Source organism: Anoplopoma fimbria, chromosome 21 (genome assembly GCF_027596085.1).
Source record: "Anoplopoma fimbria isolate UVic2021 breed Golden Eagle Sablefish chromosome 21, Afim_UVic_2022, whole genome shotgun sequence".
NCBI lineage: Eukaryota > Metazoa > Chordata > Actinopteri > Perciformes > Anoplopomatidae > Anoplopoma > Anoplopoma fimbria.
In genome coordinates this window covers 237,003-257,002 of record NC_072469.1, presented here as the reverse complement: position 1 = coordinate 257,002, position 20,000 = coordinate 237,003, and the positions used below count along the sequence as shown (strand labels likewise).

The following is a 20,000-nucleotide window of genomic DNA, read 5'->3' as shown; positions in this document are numbered from 1 at the left end:
CATCCTCTGTCCTTAGAGCCTCACATCCTCTGTCCTTACACCCTCACATCCTCTGTCCTTAGAGCCTCACATCCTCTGTCCTTAGACCCTCACCTCCTCTGTCCTTACACCCTCACATCCTCTGTCCTTAGACCCTCACATCCTCTGTCCTTACACCCTCACATCCTCTGTCCTTAGACCCTCACATCCTCTGTCCTTAGACCCTCACATCCTCTGTCCTTAGAGCCTCACATCCTCTGTCCTTAGACCCTCACATCCTCTGTCCTTAGACCCTCACATCCTCTGTAATAACAGCATCAATGACTATAGTAGAATTATAATAATGATATAGGGAATATTAATAGTAATGTGACTAATAATAATAATAATAATAATAATGATAATAATAATGATAGTGGTAGTAGCAGTGGGTGTCAGCAGGGCCACAGCAGGAGGCACGACCACAGTCCAGGTACCACCACAATTTATGGAAACCTGCAAGGCGAGAAAGCACAAAGACTCCAGGGTAGAAGCAAAATCAGTAATGTGCATAAATAGGAGATTAATACATAAAGATGTTCTTCTTCTTCTTCTTCTTCTTCTTCTTCTTCTTCTTCTTCTTCTTCTTCTTCTTCTTCTTATTATTATTATTATTTTTATTATTATTATTATTATTATTACTATTCTCCTTCTTGTCCTTTAACCCTCTGGAGAACATCCAGGCTTCTCTTTGAGTCTATTTGTAGTCATTTTTAATAATTTTGTGTCCATTTATAGTTGTTTTACGTCGTCTTTAGATCTCTTTGTAGTCGTCTTTAGATCTCTTTGTAGTCGTCTTTAGATCTCTTTGTAGTCGTCTTTAGATCTCTTTGTAGTCATTTTTAAATCTCTTTATAGTTGTTTTTAAATCTCTTTGTAGTCATCTTTAGATCTCTTTGTAGTCGTCTCTTGTCTCCAGGCTTCATTCTTTGGACTAATGTCTTGATTGTTGTTTGCTTTGAGTCTTTGCAGCAGAGAGTTTGAGTTTCAGACGTTTCCAGTCTCCGTTTGTGTGTTCAGGTCTGAATCAGAAGAGAAGGGAGGCATGAGGGGGAGGAGGGGGAGGAGGGCAGCGCCTCGCCTCAGGGCGCTTTCACCGTCATCCACGCTCACCCCGACACATACACACACACACACACACACACACACACACACACACACACACACACACACACACACACACACACACAGCTGCTTTCACTGATGTCTTACTTTTCAGTTTAAAAGCCTTTTTTATATTTATTTATATTTCAGTATTTTTTTGCTTTTCCATTTTCAGGTCAGGGTTAAACTTGTGTATGTGTGTGTGTGTGTGTGTGTGTGTGTGTGTGTGTGTGTGTGTGTGCGTGCGTGCGTGCGTGCGTGCGTGCGTGCGTGCGTGCGTGCGTGCGTGTGTGCATATGTGTGTGTGCGTGTGAGCAATCGGACAAATGGATGTTTTTTTATTCACACACTCGGAATAGAAATAGAGAAAATAAATCGAGCTTTTAAGACGGACAGAGTGTTTTTGTGTGTGTGTGTGTGTGTGTAGATACAGATGATGGTAGATGGACAGAGAGGATGAAAGGATGTTTTTCTCTGCAGTGGTTATACAAGAGACGGATGAATAGAGAAAATAATTTTAGTTCTGCAGCTAACAGATATTTTTATGAACCGTGAATCTGATGGTTCAGATTTTAACAGTTTCAAAATGTTTTTTTACGACCAAGAGTTCAAATCCACGATCAGAAGAAAATGATTGAAGACGAGTCAAACCTTAATTGATTATTATTATTATAAGAATTAATCTAATTAGTATTTTATTATGTTCAACGGACTAAAAGGACAATTCATTGAGCCTCAGTTAGTAGTTATTATTAATGATTAATCAGTTAGTAGTTATTATTAATGATTAATCAGTTAGTAGTTATTATTAATGATTAATCAGTTAGTAGTTATTATTAATGATTAATCAGTTAGTAGTTATTATTAATGATTAATCAGTTAGTAGTTATTATTAATGATTAATCAGTTAGTAGTTATTATTATTTGTTGAGGATTTATGAACTTAGTTGTGGTCCGTTTATTGACTGTGACCAGTCGTCACTATAAACAGTTTAAACTAGTGAACACATGAAGGTCAATGAAGGTCACACTCACTGAAACAATCGTCACCAAGAGTCAGTTTGATTTATTCATAACAACAACCCTCATCACATGACGGCTTATTCAGTTAAGTTCTCCTCGTGGTGCGTTCAGGGTTCAGGTTGTTGTGGTTGATCAGTTAAGTTCTCCTCGTGGTGCGTTCAGGGTTCAGAGTTGTTGTAGTTCTTCAGTTAACTTCTCCTCGTGGTGCGTTCAGGGTTCAGGTTGTTGTGGTTGATCAGTTAAGTTCTCCTCGTGGTGCGTTCAGGGTTCAGAGTTGTTGTGGTTCTTCAGTTAACTTCTCCTCATGGTGCGTTCAGGGTTCACAGTTGATGTGGTTCTTCAGTAGATGACGGAATTAATTGTTTGTGTTTTTGTCTCTACAGGAAGTTGGCGAAGAAGAGGAAGGAAACTCTGAGCTCCAGACAGGAAATGACTCTGATGGTCAACAACTCCCAACACACAACGATGGTGGACACGCACACGCACACGCTGAACGGACGCAGTGAGTACTCAGAAAAACACACACACAAGTCTTTAAGAGACTTTTATTTTGAAAATAAAAGACTTTGAATCTCTAAACACAAAGACTAGAAAGAAGACAGACAGACTACCGAGACAAAGACTCCTCCTCCTTCTGTCCATCCTTCAGAAGTCTGTAATGTCGTATCTCAGACAGTGACAGTGAACGCAACACTGATGATTCATAATCAGTGAAAGAAGGATGAAGGACTAGAATGACTAAAGGGTATCAGTCTGTGTAGTACTACAGTACTTTGGATACTAATACAACCAGTCTGTGTAGTACTACAGTACTTTGGATACTAATACAACCAGTCTGTGTAGTACTACAGTACTTTGGATACTAATACAACCAGTCTGTGTAGTACTACAGTACTTTGGATACTGTAGTACACCTCTTTACTTTAGAGTTATCAAAGACACCAGACTCCATTTAAGAAACAGTGAATTTAAGATCCTGATCACAGTTCAGATTGCTGGTTAACTTCTTCCTCCGTCTGATGAAGATGATGAGTCTTCATCATCTTCATCATCTTCATCTATCAGCTGTCTGAAGTTCACCTCTTCCCTCTGCTGAATGAAGCTCTGACTCTGGATCAGATCCTGCGGCGGATGTATTTATGTGTGTTATTTGAATGAGAGTCAGAACGAGGTACAGTTGATGAAGATGATGGTGAAGATGATGAAGAGCAAAATGGAGTTCTAAGAAGACGTCTGTGTGTCTCAGGAGACATTAAGGTGTTTGTTGTTTTTCTGTTCAGCTGTTTCATCTCCGTCCTCCTTCACCCTGAAGACCAACACCATCAGCACCACGGTCCCCACCTCGTACTACCCAGGTAACACACACACACACACACACACACACACACACACACACACACACACACACACACACACACACACACACACACACACACATTGATTCTCTCTGTCCTGATTCATTGATTCTGTTGTGTTGATTCACAAACAGACCTGAATGTTAGCATTCATCAGATCAATAACAAGATGTTGGACGTGAACAGGAGGATCAGTGACTGTTGATCAGATGATTTTGTTGTTTTACTGTTTCAGACTCAGATCAATATTGATCATCAGCTGGATCCAGATGTGAATCTTTAGATATCCTGTTATTCATATTGACTTCATGGTGGTTCACTGTTGGTAGTTTCTGTAGTATCTGCATGGTCTGTCTGGTAGAGGACACAGAGACCAAAGACCAAACTCACTGTTGGTGGACAGTTGGTGTGAAACACTGAGGACCAGATCCAGCTCACATCTGGTCCTCATCTGGATCTCCAGATCTGGATCTCCAGATCTACCACAGTTATGAGTCAGCTGGATTCATGAGCAGAGATGATGTTTCCTTCTTCTTCTCTCCTTTTTCCTTTGTCCTACCTGTCTCTCTCTCTGTCGATCTGTCTCTCTGGTCTACCTGTCTCTTTGTCTGTCTGTCTGTCCTACCTGTCTCTCTCTCTATCCTGTCTGTCTGCTGCTGATGTGTCCTGATGGCAGATCCCTTCGTACCGACGGCCATTCTAGGTGAGACACTTTTCCGTTCCTTCATCAGTAGGACAGAAAAAATCAAGCTGCTCAGGCAGACAGACAGGAAGTAGACAGACAGGAAGTAGACAGACAGGAAGTAGACAGACAGGTGAGACAGAGAAGAGAGAGACGGGTCAGAGGACAGAGCTTAGAGAAAGAGGATGGAGAGAATGAGAAAGAGAGAGAGAGTGATACTTTGGCTTCCATCCATCCCTGCTTGCTTCTCTTTCGGCTGCTTTTGCTTCTTTATTTCCTATTTAATACGTTTTCTATTTAAATTTGTATTATTTGATTTTTCCTCAAATCCTCCATCATTGATTAATATATTTATTTGATTTTAAACATTATATTATAATTATCATAATTATAATTCTCTTTCTTAATTTTTAGTTATTTTATAATGTTTTTATTTATTTTTATTCATGACATTTTAACAGATTATTACTATAATTTTTTTATTATTTTCTTTGTTTTCGTTTAAATTTTTTATTATTTCCGTTTTTTTAGTTTTGTATTTTTTGGTTTGTTTGTGGTTTTGATTTGGAAAGCGACGGTGGGCTTCACTCCATCCCCGCATCCACAACATTCCTGCGTGTCGTGTTGACGTCACGTCTGTCTGTGACCTCCAACCTCTGCATGGACACAACACGTCCTCGTGGACGGGGGGGAGGAACTCAAGAACCTATCAATAAGTCCAGAGAGGACTCAGTCAGGGGTCCCGGTACCTGTCTCTGGACGTCTACGTTCTGGTTCCTGGATGTTAGCGGAGCTCACGTTTTCTTTATTCAACCTTAAATGAGGACGTTAGATTAACTCAAACAAACTCAGGAAGATAAAGTAAAGTTAAATATGGACCTTTAACCATCAACACGCTGAAAGAAGAACGCTGAGTCAGCTGAAAGAACAGAATGAAGAAGTTTCATAAAATCACCATTTATTTTAATATCAATAAAAAAGTCAAAGAGTCTAAATAAACTGAAACACGAATGTTCATGCAGAAACATTTGAGGGGATCCTAAACATTATTTTTATTATTATGATTATGATTATTAATGTTAATACTAACAATAATATTATTATTATTGTTTTTGTTATTATTATTATTATTGTTATTATTATTATTAAAACATCATTCTGTCGTCCTGATGATTAAGTGTATACATCTGTCTACATCTGGGACATCAATGACTAAACCAAAAAGATATGATTCATATCACAGTATAATCTCATTAACAGATACAAATAGTTCTCAGGACAGACATGTAATAACTTCTTAATTCTCCGTTTGTTTGTACAAAGTACAAATATGCAAACACTTATTTCATCAGGTTAGCAACTAAAGCCAACTTAAGCTAACTAATGTGTGTTCAAAAACAACCCTCAGCTCTCTCAGGTTCAGGTTCAGAAAAGATGGAGGTCTTGGTTGAATAAAACTTTTTTATTAACATTTAACTGAAGCCGACGTGTTTCTTTAACCTGAACCAATGTGTTTAAGAATCCAAACCAACAAGTGGATTCAAACAAAAGACAATAATCCAGACAGTAGTTATGTTTCTAAAAATGTCAAAGTGTTTGGGAAAGCTAAACCAGGACACAGGTTTATTAAAATCATATCAATGAGACTGAGATACTTATAAACTTGATCATGTAGCGTTGTGTTGTTGTGAAAGAGAATATTGAAATAATAGAGATAAAATAGAGAAAGCACAGTGCTGATCTCTGATTCGCTCAGAGAAAAGAAAAGTGAAAGTGAAACCTAACAAACTGTAATGGTCCAGTTGGTTCCACGTCGATGTTCTTACAGCTCATTAGTCCAAACAGTCTGAACAACGACCATCGGACTGAAGCCTGTTCTCTTTGTTCTGAAGAAACTCAGAAAACACACAACAACAAACAGACCCACATGGATAAGTTTCTATTACTACAGCGAAGTCATGACCTGACTACTCTGCCTCTGATTGGTTTACCCTCATATTCTAACCCTCACTGATCTCACTCCTCATTCTTAAACCTAACCAACCCAACCAACAAAGGAAGCTATTTCTAGCCAATCAGAGGCAGAGTAGGATGGGTCAACTCTTCAGTTCTGATGACATCATTCTGCAGAGAAACTAGCCATGTGGTTGTTGCAGGGAGAGAAGATGTGTTTTATGGTTGTCTTCAGAATAACGGGCTGTAGGACAAATGGTCTTTTGGTCAAATTTGACATTGTTTAAACTGTTGGAGTTTCAGAATAACAGACTGGTCCGAACAATGGGCAAGCCCGTCCTGTTTAATGCTAAACTCCAATGCTAACTGTTATACTAGTTTAATTTCAAGCATAGGAAGATAATGCTAAAAGCAAACTGTCCCATAAATTCCTGTTTGTCCTCTCTCCTCAGGCTAGCTTAACTGTCTTCAGACCAGAGGTTCTGGCGTTAGACGAGGCTACGAGTCCTACACTTAGGGTACAGTTAGCCAGGTTAGCCAAGTTAGCCTAGGCGCTTCCTTCCTGCTAGCGATTACAAGTTCAAATAGAGCAACTACACTGCTAGGAGCTAGTTCCTGTTTGATTCATGCTAGCTATGTGTTCCAGTAGATTTGGTCCAGGCTAAAGCTAAAGTTGTTGCTTATACCCTGTCTCCTCTCTCTTCTTCTTCTCTTCTATCTTTCTCTGTGTTAAGTGCCCATTAATGGTAAGTGGTTCAATTTGGGGCTAAGGGGGGGACTCATGTTGGGGGGGGTCACCACTGCGCATGGAGCCACACCCACCACCCGCTGTGATGTCATCAGTTAGCGTGGCCATGCTTCATTTTCCCCCCTCTGTGAAATTGTGACATCATAATCCCCAACTCCTCCCACCGTGTCACCTCGAACCAATCAGGTTTCAGATGTGCCCGTCTCTCTGTTGCTGATTGGTTGCCGTTTTTGTCTTTGTGGTTGCCTCATCTGTCCTCCTCCGTCCATCACAAACCGCCACCTCCATCACGTCGCCCATCTCCTCGCCCTCGCGATGATTGGTTGGGCTGTTTGGGAGAGAGCTTCTGATTGGTCAGTCAGCCCCCAGGCTAGCCAATGAGAGAGTTTAAACCAGAGTTAGAGAGAGTAGAGGAAGGTTTGTCCGCCAGGTGTTGAAATGTTCACATCAGAGTCCTGGAAGTTTCTTCAAGGGTCCAAAAAACTAGTTTACTAAAGAGGTTTGTTTTGTTCTAGGACTCTGAACCCTCTGCTCTTTTCACACTGCAGCACCAAGAACCTGGACCACATCTGGACCAGTACTCATACCATGCTGTACTGGATCTGGACCAGTACTCATACAATGGTGTACTGGGTCTAGACCAGAACTGAAACCATGCTGTACTAGATCCGGACCAGTACTAATACCATGATGTACTGGGTCTAGACCAGTGCTTATACCATGCTGTACTAGATCTGGACCAGAACTCATACCATGTTTTATTGAATCTGGACCAGTACTCATACCATGCTGTACTTGGTCTAGACCAGAACTGAAACCATGCTGAACTAGATCCGAACAAGTACTGATACCATGCTGTACTGGGTATAGACCAGTACTAACACCATGCAGTACTGGGTTTAGACCAGTACTAATACCATGCTGTACTAGGGCTAGACCAGTACTGATACCATGCTGTACTGGGTCTAGACCAGTACTGATACCATGCTGTACTGGGTATAGACCAGTACTAACACCATGCAGTACTGGGTTTAGACCAGTACTGATACCATGCTGGAGTCAGATTTATTCTTACAAATGATTTGGTAATGATAATGTTTTTTGGGTATTTTGGGGAGCAGTGTGAAAAGAAATCAGAGCCAATCACCATCCTCTCTCCAGTCATGTGATTTGATGTGTGTGTCATTCATCTGTGTTGTCATGGTAACAACATGGTAGCTGTAAATGTGAACCAGGTCGTTTTCCTTTTTACAGTTTACAACTGGTTAGATACAACGTTACATTTAACACCTAGTTAGTTACACCTGGTTAGTGACACTGTTACAGTCTGTTTACACCTGGTTAGTTACACCTGGTTAGTTACACTGTTAGTCTGTTTACACCTGGTTAGTGACACTGTTACAGTCATTTTACACCTGGTTAGTTACACCTGGTTAGTTACACTGTTAGTCTGTTTACACCTGGTTAGTGACACTGTTACAGTCATTTTACACCTGGTTAGTGACACTGTTACAGTCATTTTACACCTGGTTAGTTACACCTGGTTAGTTACACTGTTAGTCTGTTTACACCTGGTTAGTGACACTGTTACAGTCAGTTTACACCCGGTTAGTTACACCTGGTTAGTTACACTGTTACAGTCATTTTACACCTGGTTAGTTACACCTGGTTAGTTACAGTGTTACAGTCTGTTTACACCTGGTTAGTTACACCTGGTTAGTTACACTGTTACAGTCAGTTTACACCCGGTTAGTTACACCTGGTTAGTTACACTGTTACAGTCTGTTTACACCCGGTTAGTTACACCTGGTTAGTTACACTGTTACAGTCTGTTTACACCCGGTTAGTTACACCTGGTTAGCTACACTGTTACGGTCATTTTACTCTAATCACTTTCATCATTGTCTTTCTGGGAATTGACTGGATGTCTCGGTGAAACAAAACATCAATCTGGTGGCCCTTTGGTCTGATCCAGTCAGGAGATCAGATACAGAGAGAACTGGGCTTTATTAATACAGTTTATGCCCAGAATGAATCCTTAACTAAAGAAACAGATTTGGCTTAAAATACAATGTTACCAAAAGAGGAAACTGAATTAAAAAAAATTAAACTGGTATAAATGTGTTGACCCTTTACAAATTTAAGCCCAAACCTGACATCATGACAAGTCAAATAGTACTCACACAGATCAGTGTGAGTAAGTCTTGATTCTGACCCAGAAGGTCCGGTCCGGTCCGGTCCATCCCATCCAACATGAACATACATCAAACCTGCTTCACCTGTTTCTGAGTCACTGTTCATGTCCATCTGTCCAGCTGTCTGCAGACTACGACTGATTCTGTCTTCTGTTCTCCCTCCTGCCACAGACGACAGTCACACTATGACCAGTGAAACCAGTAGCCTGGTCCAGTCCCACTACAAGCAGCGGGAGTCTGAGCGGGAGGCGTTGCCCTACCAGACGGGTCAGCTGCACCCGGCCATCCGAGTGGCCGATCTGCTGCAACACATCACCCAGATGAAATGTGCCGAAGGTTACGGCTTCAAGGAGGAGTACGAGGTGAGGACGCACACACACACAGACGCACACACACACACAGACGCACGCACGCACACGCACACACACACACACACACACACACACACACACACACACACACACACACACACACACACACACACACACACACTCAAATAGGCCTCTTTCATCCATGGAGACTTTCATATTTTCATATTTATCTTTAAATGTCGTCCCAGATTATTGAGATTGATTCAGCTGTTCACAATAAAGATCTGTTGTAGGATCATTGTGTCATTCATATAGTTTCACGGTTTATAACAGCCACTAACACACCTTGGTGGGGCGGGGCCACAGAAGAGTGAGTGTGAAGGACATATCACATAGATGGCAAATTTAGAACAATCAGATTTTACATTTGTCATTGAAAGCATCACTTAATCACACAAAGGACGTACAAAGTGAAAATCACTCGGGTTTTTTTACTTGGCTTCGGCCAATCACAACATGTTACATCAGTACATGTATCATAGTAGTAGTAACACTATCAACATAAAAACTCAAACAGCAGTATAAATAAACTGGAGTTGTGTATTATATTCATGTCGCAGTATTTCTAAAATACTGAGCAGTTTATTTGTAAAGTGAAGCTTTAGATACAAACTGAGTTCAAAATGATGATGGACGACAAACACGGGAAAAAGATGTTTTAAATATTGAACACTTATGATAGTAATTACAAAAGAATTACTTTAGAGAGAGTTTAGCTGCTGCTTTTGGGTCACGTTGTTTTGAGGTGACTACGAGGAGGTTGCTATGGTGTCGGTGTTTGAGAAGTGCTTTCCATTTGGTAACGGCGTTGCTAGGATACTCAGGCTGGTTGTAGGAGGCTTGTGCTGATTGGTGGTCGATCGTCGAAATATTTTACGATATCATCAGCCTAAAAAATGAGGAAAAATATGATTTAGTGTTATTGTGGTTATATGAATGTAACTCATGGTGCTGTTAGATTGCTGCTACAGCGGCGCGTTAACACTGCAGTGAACATGTTGAAAGGCTAAACGCCAACAAATATGGATATGAGCAGAATCTTATCTTAATATCTATTATATCTAGCGGATGCAGGGGATTATCTCATTGTTTCTGAAATGTATTTATTAAATGTAAAATGTCAACATTATGAATGAATGAAGCCCTAGTTATGGATAACATTCGGATTGTGATATATAGATAACAGTGATAAAAGGAACACAAGTAATGTTTAAATGTTTTGGATAAAATGTCCATTATTGGACGATATGAATCAGAAATGATGCCCAACTCTAGAACAGAACATTGTTTGTTTGTGTTTGTTATTCACACAACAAACCCAAAACTAAAATAGTCTGTTGCTGGGGTGTTACCAGGTGGTTGCTGGGGTGTTACCAGGTGGTTGCTAGGGTGTTACCAGGTGGTTGCTAGGGTGTTACCAGGTGTGTTACCAGGTGGTTGCTAAGGTGTTACCAGGTGGTTGCTAAGGTGTTATCAGGTGGTTGCTAAGGTGTTATCAGGTGGTTGCTAGGGTGTTACCAGGTGGTTGCTAAGGTGTTACCAGGTGGTTGCTAGGGTGTTACCAGGTGGTTGCTAAGGTGTTACCAGGTGGTTGCCAGGTGGTTGCTAGGGGCTTACCAGGTGGTTGCTGTGGTGTTACCAGGTGGTTGCTAGGGTGTTACCAGGTGGTTGCTAAGGTGTTACCAGGTGGTTGCTATGGTGCATTATACATCACAGAGGAAGCATCCATCCATCCATCCATCTCCTTCCGCTTATCCGGGGCCGGGTCGCGGGGGCAGCAAGCTAAGGAGGGTCCTCCAGACGTCCTTCTCCCCAGCAACACTTTCCAGCTCCTCCTGGGGAACCCCGAGGCGTTCCCAGGTCAGACGAGATATATAATCTCTCCAGCGTGCTCTGGGTCTACCCCGGGGCCTCTTACCAGTTGGACGTGCCTGGAAAACCTCTAAAGGGAGGCGTCCAGGAGGCATCCTGATCAGATGCCCGAGCCACCTCAGCTGGCCCCTTTCGACGCGAAGGAGCAGTGGCTCTACTCCGAGCTCCCTCCGGATGTCTGAGCTCCTCACCCTATCTCTAAGGCTGAGCCCAGCCACCCTATGAAGGAAGCTCATTTCGGCCGCTTGTATTCGCGATCTCATTCTTTCGGTCACTACCCAAAGGCCTTCTCCAAGTCCACAAAACACATGTAGACTGGATGAGCAAACTCCCATGCACCCTCCAACAGACCTGCAAGGGTAAAGAGTTGGTCCGCTGTTCCACGTCCAGGACGGAATCCGCATTGCTCCTCCTGAATCCGAGGTTCGACAATCGGACGGAGCCTCCTTTCCAGCACCCTGGAGTAAACTTTCCCGGGGAGGCTGAGCAGTGTGATACCCCTATAATTGGAGCACACTCTCCGGTCCCCCTTTTTGAAAATGGGAACCACCACCCCGGTCTGCCACTCCACAGGCACTGTACCCGACTTCCACGCGACAGTGAAGAGACGTGTCAACCAGGACAGCCCAACACTGTCCAGAGCCTTTAGCATCTCCGGTCGAATCTCATCCACTCCTGGCGCTTTGCCGCTGAAGAGCTTTTTAACTACCTCAACGACCTCCGCCAGGCATATGGACGAGACTTCCCCTGAGTCTTCAGACTCTGCCTCTTCCACAGAGGACATGTTGGTCGGGTTCAGGAGTTCCTCAACGTGTTCTTTCCACCGCTCGACAATATCCCCAGTCCGGGTCTGCACTCCCCCCTGCTGAGCACAGTCTGAGAAAAGCCCTGTTTCCCCTTTCTGAGTCGTCTCACGGTTTGCCAGAACTTCCTTGAGGCCATTCGAAAGTCCTTCTCCATGGCCTCGCCGAACTCCTCCCACACCCGGGTTTTGCCTCAGCAACCACCGCAGCTGCAGCCCTTCTGGCCAACCGGTACCTGCCTGCTGATTCAGGAGACCCTCGGCCAACCAAGCCCGAAAGGCCTCCTTCTTCAGCTTGACGGCCTCCTTCACCGCTGGTGTCCACCAGCGGGTTCTTGGATTGCCGCCACGACAGGCACCGATCGCCTTCCGACCACAACTCCTAGCAGCAGCTTCCACAATGGAGGATTTGAACATGGCCCACTCGGATTCCATGTCCCCAGCCTCCCCCGGGATGCACGAGAAATTATTCCGGAGGTGGGAGTTGAAGACCTTGCGGACAGGATCCTCAGCCAGACGTTCCCAGTTCACCCTCACTACACGTTTGGGTTTACCGGGTCTGTCCGGCAGCCTCCCCCGCCACCTGATCCAACTCACCACCAGGTGGTGATCAGTTGACAGCTCTGCTCCTCTCTTCACCCGAGTGTCCAAGACATACGGCCGCAGGTCTGATGACACAACTACAAAGTCTATCATAGACCTTTGGCCTAGGATGTTCTGGTACCAAGTACACTTATGAATCTCCCTATGCTCAAACATGGTGTTTGTTATGGACAGTCCATGACTAGCACAGAAGTCCAACAACAAAGCACCACTCGGGTTCAGATCGGGCAGGCCGTTCCTCCCAATCACACCCCTCCAGGTTTCTCCATCGTTACCCACGTGAGCGTTGAAGTCTCCCAGAAGAACTATGGAGTCCCCAGTCGGCGCCCTTTCCAGAACACCACCCAAGGACTCCAAGAAGGCTGCGTACTCCGAACTGCTGTTTGGTGCATAGGCACAAACAACAGTCAGAGACTTTCCTCCTGCGATTCCCAGTCGCAGAGAGGCGACCCTCTCGTTCTCCGGGGAGAACTCCAGAACAGCGGCGCTCAGCCGGGGGCTTGTGAGTATCCCCACACCCGCCCGGCGCCTCTCACCCTGGGCAACTCCGGGAAAAGGAAAAAGTCCAGCCCCTCTCCAGGAGTTTGGTTCCAGAACCGGTGCTATGCGTGGAGGTGAGCCCAACTATATCTAGTTGGTAGCGTTCCACCTCCCGCACCAGCTCCGGTTCCTTCCCCGCCAGAGAGGTGACTTTCCACGTCCCTAGAGCTAGTCTGTGATGCCGGGGGTCAGCACGCCCAGGTTTCCGCCCCAGCCTGCCGCCCAGCTCACATTGCACCCGACCCCAATGCCTATCCCTGCGGGTGGTGGGCCCACAGGGTGGCGGCACGATGTAGCTTTTTCGGGCTGGGCCCGGCCGGGCCCCATGTGCCAAGGCCCGGGCACCAGACGCTCGCCGGCAAGCTCCCCTCCCAGGTCTGGCTCCAGGAGGGTGCCCCGGTTTCCCTATTCCGGGCGAGGTGCCACTACCTTGCATCGTCCGATTCATTGAGGTTTTGTGAATCGCTCTTAGTCTGACCCCTCCCCCGAGACCACTTTGCCTTGGGAGACCCTACCAGGAGCTATTGCCCCCGACAACACAGCTCTCAGGATCACTGGGGCACACAAACCCCTCCACCACGATAAGGTGACGATTCATTGGAGGAGTGGTCTCTATTCACAGATTATTGATTATCAGTTCCACGTGTTCTCTATTCACAGGTTATTATTGATTATCAGTTCCACGTGTTCTCTATTCACAGGTTATTATTGATTATCAGTTCCACGTGTTCTCTATTCACAGGTTATTATTGATTATCAGTTCCACGTGTTCTCTATTCACAGGTTATTATTGATTATCGGTTGCACATGTTCTATATTCACAGGTTATTATTGAGCTCGACCAAATCATAGATGTTATCAGTGAAAACAAACACCAACATGTTGATGATCATCAGTTATCAATTCATCGACTAATCGTTTCAGAACTGATCAGCAGTAAACACACACACACACCCACACACATACACACACACACACACACACACACACACACACACACACACTCTGCTGCTGTTATTCAACATTGTGTGTGTGTGTGTGTGTGTGTGTGTGTGTGTGTGTGTGTGTGTGTCCACATGTTTACACATTTTCATCAGGAGAAACTTACTAATGGATGTAACTTACCTGGACACACGCACGCACGCACGCACGCACACACACACGCACGCACACACACACACACGCACACACACACACACAAGCATTCCCTGTTTCGGCCCATTAGCTGGAGGGAAGATCTATAATGTATGTCTCTGAGTGTGTGTGTGTGTGTGTGTGTGTGTGTGTGTGTGTGTGTGTGTGTGTGTGTGTGTGTGTGTGTTCAGGTCTGGTTGCCTGCTAGCGGGCTGCCCTCAGGGCTAATCCATTATACAAACACACACACACACACACACGCAAACAGAGTTTTTCCACCCTCCATTTGCAGGAAGATAGCGGTGAGGACTTATTCTAGTGTTTCTGTCTGTCTGTCTCTCTGTCTGTCTCTCTGTCTGTCTGTCTATCTGTCTCTCTCTCTGTCTGTCTGTCTTCTGTTTCCTGTTTCTGGTCTCGGATCAGTTTTATTTACAGGAAGATCCTTTCAAAATAAGACAGAACTTTATTTATTCAGAGAAACTGCTGTTTAAATATAAAAACAACAACCTAACAAGAAGGTGAAATCCAGAAAAGCATATGAATCAGTGTGAGGGAGTGGTTGTCATGGTTACCTGATGATCTGCAGGAGGACAATGCTTCTTTAAAACCGTTAACTCACATTTATGTTCCCCTTTGTATGGACACCAAAAGATTTCAATGTGAAATAATATAATACAACAAACACATGATGTGATATAATATAAGATAATGAAATAAAATATATATATATTATAATAAAACAGACAAATAATATGAAATAATATAATAAATAAACAAATAACGTGAAATAATAAAATAAACAAATAACATGAAATAATTTTTTTTAGTTAAAAAACAAACAAATAATATGAAATAATATAATAATAAAACAAACAAATAATTTGATAAAATACTGACAAAATGTGAAAGTGTGAAATCATCCAATGTGGTTTAAATGTAAATCTCATTCTTAATTCAAGTCTATTTTTAAATGTGAGGGTGACTCATGTGAAATAATGATAATAATAATGATAATAATGATAATAATCCATCCATCCATAACCTGCTTATCCAGTTAAGGGTCACAGGGGTGCTGGAGCCGATCTCAGCTGTCAATGGGTGAAGACAGGGTTCACCTGGACAGGGTTCACCTGGACGGGGTTCACCTGGACAGGGTTCACCTGGACGGGGTTCACCTGGACCTGGACAGGGTTCACCTGGACGGGGTTCACCTGGACAGGTCTCCAGCCTGTCACAGGGCTGACATATAGAGACAGACAACCACTCACACTCACATCCACACATACGGGATATTTAGAGTCTTCAATGCACCTAAGCTGCATGTCTTTGGACTGTGGGAGGAAGCCGGAGAACCCGGAGAGAACCCACGCTGACATGGGGAGAACATGCAAACTCCACACAGAAGGTTGTCCGGCCCGGGAACTGAACCCGGGCCCCTCTTGCTGTGAGGCAACAGTGCTAACCACTACACCACCGTGCAGCCGAATGATAATAATGATAATGATAATAATTCTGATAATACTGATAATAATACTGATAATAGTGATAATAATGATTATAATGATAATAATAATGATAATAATAAAATAATAATACTGATATTAATACTGATAATGATAATAATAATAATAATAATACAGATTTAATAGGGAGCCAGTGCAGAGAAGCTAATACTGGAGTAATATGATCTCTTTTCTTAGTGTTTGTTAGAACACGTGCTGCAGCATTCTGGATCAACTGTAAAGATCTAAGAGACCTATTAGAGCAGCCTGATAATAAGGAGTTACAGTAATCTAGTCTAGAGGTAACAAATGCATGAACTAGTTTTTCTGCTTTGAGACAGGATTTGCCTGATTTTCAAAATGTTAGTTAAAAGACAGATCCTGATCAAAGATAACTCTGAGGTTCTTAACGGTAGTGCTGGATGCCAGAGCAATGCCATCTAGAGAAACTATATCGTTAGATAATTGATTTCTAGTAGAATAACTTCAGTTTAGTCTGAGTTTAACATCAAGAAGTTGCAGGTCATCCAGGTTTTTATGTCCTTAAGAAATGCTTGAAGTTTAGAGAACTGGTTAGTTTCGTCTGGCTTAATTGATAGATATAACTGGGTATCATCTGCATAACAATGAAAGTTTATTGAGTGTTTTCTGATAATATTCCCTAAAGGAAGCATATATAAGGTGAATAAAACTGGTCCAAGAACAGACCCTTGTGGAACTCCGTGACTGACTTTGGTGTTTTTGGAGGATTAATCTCACTGGTCTCACTGGTTTTACTGGAAACATGTTTGAATCGTGTTTCTGTAAAATATCAGAATGTTTGTGTTTTTGTAACTTTATAAATCTTCTTAAATTAGATGAATTCAGTGTTTCATTTTGTTTGATTCCATGAAGAGCAGCTCATCCTTTAAACACGTTCATTTATTCACTCATTCATATCAACAGAACATTAATGATATGATTTTAAGGTTTAGAATGTACAGATTTCCTCTTCTGGTTTGAAGCGTGTTGTGTCGATGATGAATCCCGATCAATGATTGAACTATTGATTAGAGATGTTGTTATTTCCCACATGCTTCTCCTTTACCTCTTAATCTGATTGGACAGCTTAACGAGGTAAGATGCCTTCTTCATCTCATCCTGTGTTCTTTTCTACTAGATTAGTGTCTAGATGCTCACTAACACACACACACACACACACACACACACACACACACACACACACACACACACACACACACACACACACACACACATTAGCACTGCTGTCTGTTAGCTAAGCATCACTGAGCCTCAGGTTGTATTAGAGATAAAGAATCAGTTTAACATCACTTCCTGCTCTTCTGAAGGTTACTAAGAAATTATTATTATTATTATTATTATTATTATTAGCAGTATTAGTATTAATATTATCATCATTATTATTGTTATTATTATTATTTTATTATTAGCAGTAGTAGTAGTATTAGTATTACTATTATTATTATCATCATTATTATTATTATTATTATTATTAGCAGTAGTAGTAGTAGTACTAGTATTTATTAATATTATTATTATCATCATTATTGTTATTATTATTATTATTGTTGTTATTATTATTAGCATTATTATTATAGTTATTATTATAGTTATTATTATTATTGTTGTTATTGTTGTTGTTGTTGTTATTGTTATTATTATTGTTGGTTCTGTTTCCCTCTGGATAGATGACGTGTGATTTTATATCTCAGTCTTTTCTTCAGACCAGCAGGAAGTGTTCATAGACGTTCTCTCTCAAAGAAATGATGGTTTCCAACGTAGCATCAATGCTAACACATTAGGGACAGGCTCTGCTGAGGTTCTCCAGGACTCCCTAGAAACCAGCTGTTACACCCAGACGGGTTCTGCTTCACAGGAAGTAGCAGCAACAAATCATCCATTATTGTAGTTTAAAGTATTTCATCTGAATCAAACACAACATGAGATCAGTTTGATGCAAACAGAATATTCTACTCATGTTTTCATGTCAGCTGTGTATTTGTTCTCTGGGGAACCGTATTTGAGACGTCACATGTCGATGTGTTCCGCTCAGTGTCATGTTCTGACGGTCAGAGTCATGTGATCAGCTGCAGCAGCATGAGAGTGTTTCCTGGTAGAACCATTAGAACCCTGTGTTTGGAGGTTCACTGAGTTCTCCTGGAGGTTCCATGTTCTAACAAAGGTCAACGTCTCGGTGGAACCGCAGGCTCTCAGGGAGTCCTGAGGTTCTCCAGGTTCCACGTCCTTCAGTGAGCGTCTAGCTAACAGACAGAGAGCATGCTGTTTCATGTCCAACATCACACCTCCCCATCAACGAGCCATCATCATCCAGCGTATTGATTATTGATCAGATTCTGTTAACGACAATAACAGCTGATTCAGAATCAGTTTTTTAGATTAAATGTAGTCATTAAGATAGAAGCCCTCGATAGTCAGACGTTTAACAGTAGAACAGTAGAACACTGATCCAAAGAGGACTGTCCTTTATTTACAGTAACAGATCCTTTATTTACAGTAACAGATCCTTTATTTACAGTAACAGATCCTTTATTTACTGTAACAGATCCTTTGTTTACAGGAACAGATCCTTTATTTACTGTAACAGATCCTTTATTTACAGTAACAGATCCTTTGTTTACAGGAACAGATCCTTTGTTTACTGTAACAATCCTTTATTTACTGTAACAGATCCTTTGTTCCACCTTATTTCAGGGCTTTTTGTTTCTCTGAGTAACAATCACAGAGAACCGCTCCAACAAAACTAAGAAAAAACATGCAGAATTTATAGAATCTACTTTCCTCAGACGTTCCTCAGATGTTCCTCCTATGGTTCTGAGACATTCATGTTCTTGAGCTTTAAGTCGTAACGTGGAACCAACATGGACGTCAGAGGTTCAAACCACACACTGATATCTGTGTGTGAGTCATGTTCTGACATCGGGGGAGTTCACAGTCGGGAACTCATTTATCCAATTATTCCCACAGCACATGAATGCAGCACAGATGTTCTCGCTTACAATGTTAATGAAAGTTAAAGACAGTTTGTTTATCAGCGGAGTCCACACAAAACAAACTAAATCATCAACTTAAAATAAAACGTCAAACGAAGAACACACACACACATTTTATTTCTGTGAGAATCTGCTCTGTCGACATCATGAGGTCTGAGAGAAGAACCTCTGTATCAGACTGCAGTAGAATTATATAAAGCTCTGCTTTGATCATAGAGGACATGACCTTTGACCTTTCAACAACTGTAGTTAGTTTAAGGGGACATTGGCATTAGCATTAGAATTAGCATCTAAAAACACACAGGCAGAGTCAGCAGCCATGAGTTCATCTCTTCCTTCTATTCTTTTATTTGTCATCTGTTTTCCTCCTTTTGTTCCTCACTGTCAGTCAGTGTGTGTGTGTGTGTGTGTGTGACAGCAGTTTTTTTATTAACTCGTACATGATGACTTTGAATTAACGACCAACGACCAATAGATACGAAACAACGACCAACAGACACGAAACAACGACCAAGAGACACAAAACAACGACCAAGAGACACGACCAAGAGACACGAAACAACGACCAATAGATACGAAACAACGACCAAGAGACACGAAACAACAACCAAGAGACACGAAACAACGACCAATAGATAAGAAACAACGACCAACAGACACGAAACAACGACCAAGAGACACAAAACATCGCCCAAGAGACACGACCAAGAGACACGAAACAACGACCAATAGATACGAAACAACGACCAAGAGACACGAAACAACGACCAATAGATACGAAACAACGACCAAGAGACACGAAACAACAACCAAGAGACACGACCAAGAGACACGAAACAATGACCAATAGATACGAAACAACAACCAAGAGACACGAAACAACGACCAATAGATAAGAAACAACGACCAACAGACATGAAACAACGACCAAGAGACACAAAACATCGCCCAAGAGACACGAAACAACGACCAATAGATACGAAACAACGACCAAGAGACACGAAACAACGACCAATAGATACGAAACAACGACCAAAAGACACGAAACAGCGACCAAGAGACACGA

At 42.3% G+C, this 20,000-nt stretch overlaps 1 protein-coding gene across 1 annotated transcript in view; it reads left to right on the top strand.

Annotated features, from left to right (window-relative positions):
* LOC129110897 (receptor-type tyrosine-protein phosphatase mu-like) overlaps positions 1 to 20,000 on the top strand; it is a 154,095-nt gene that overhangs the window by 110,107 nt on the left and 23,988 nt on the right. Inside the window, exons 20-23 of the mRNA XM_054623158.1 lie at positions 2,529 to 2,647; positions 3,426 to 3,500; positions 4,177 to 4,203; positions 9,250 to 9,440. Of these exons, the coding sequence (XP_054479133.1) occupies positions 2,529 to 2,647; positions 3,426 to 3,500; positions 4,177 to 4,203; positions 9,250 to 9,440 (412 nt within the window). The remainder of the gene's footprint in view (positions 1 to 2,528; positions 2,648 to 3,425; positions 3,501 to 4,176; positions 4,204 to 9,249; positions 9,441 to 20,000) is intronic.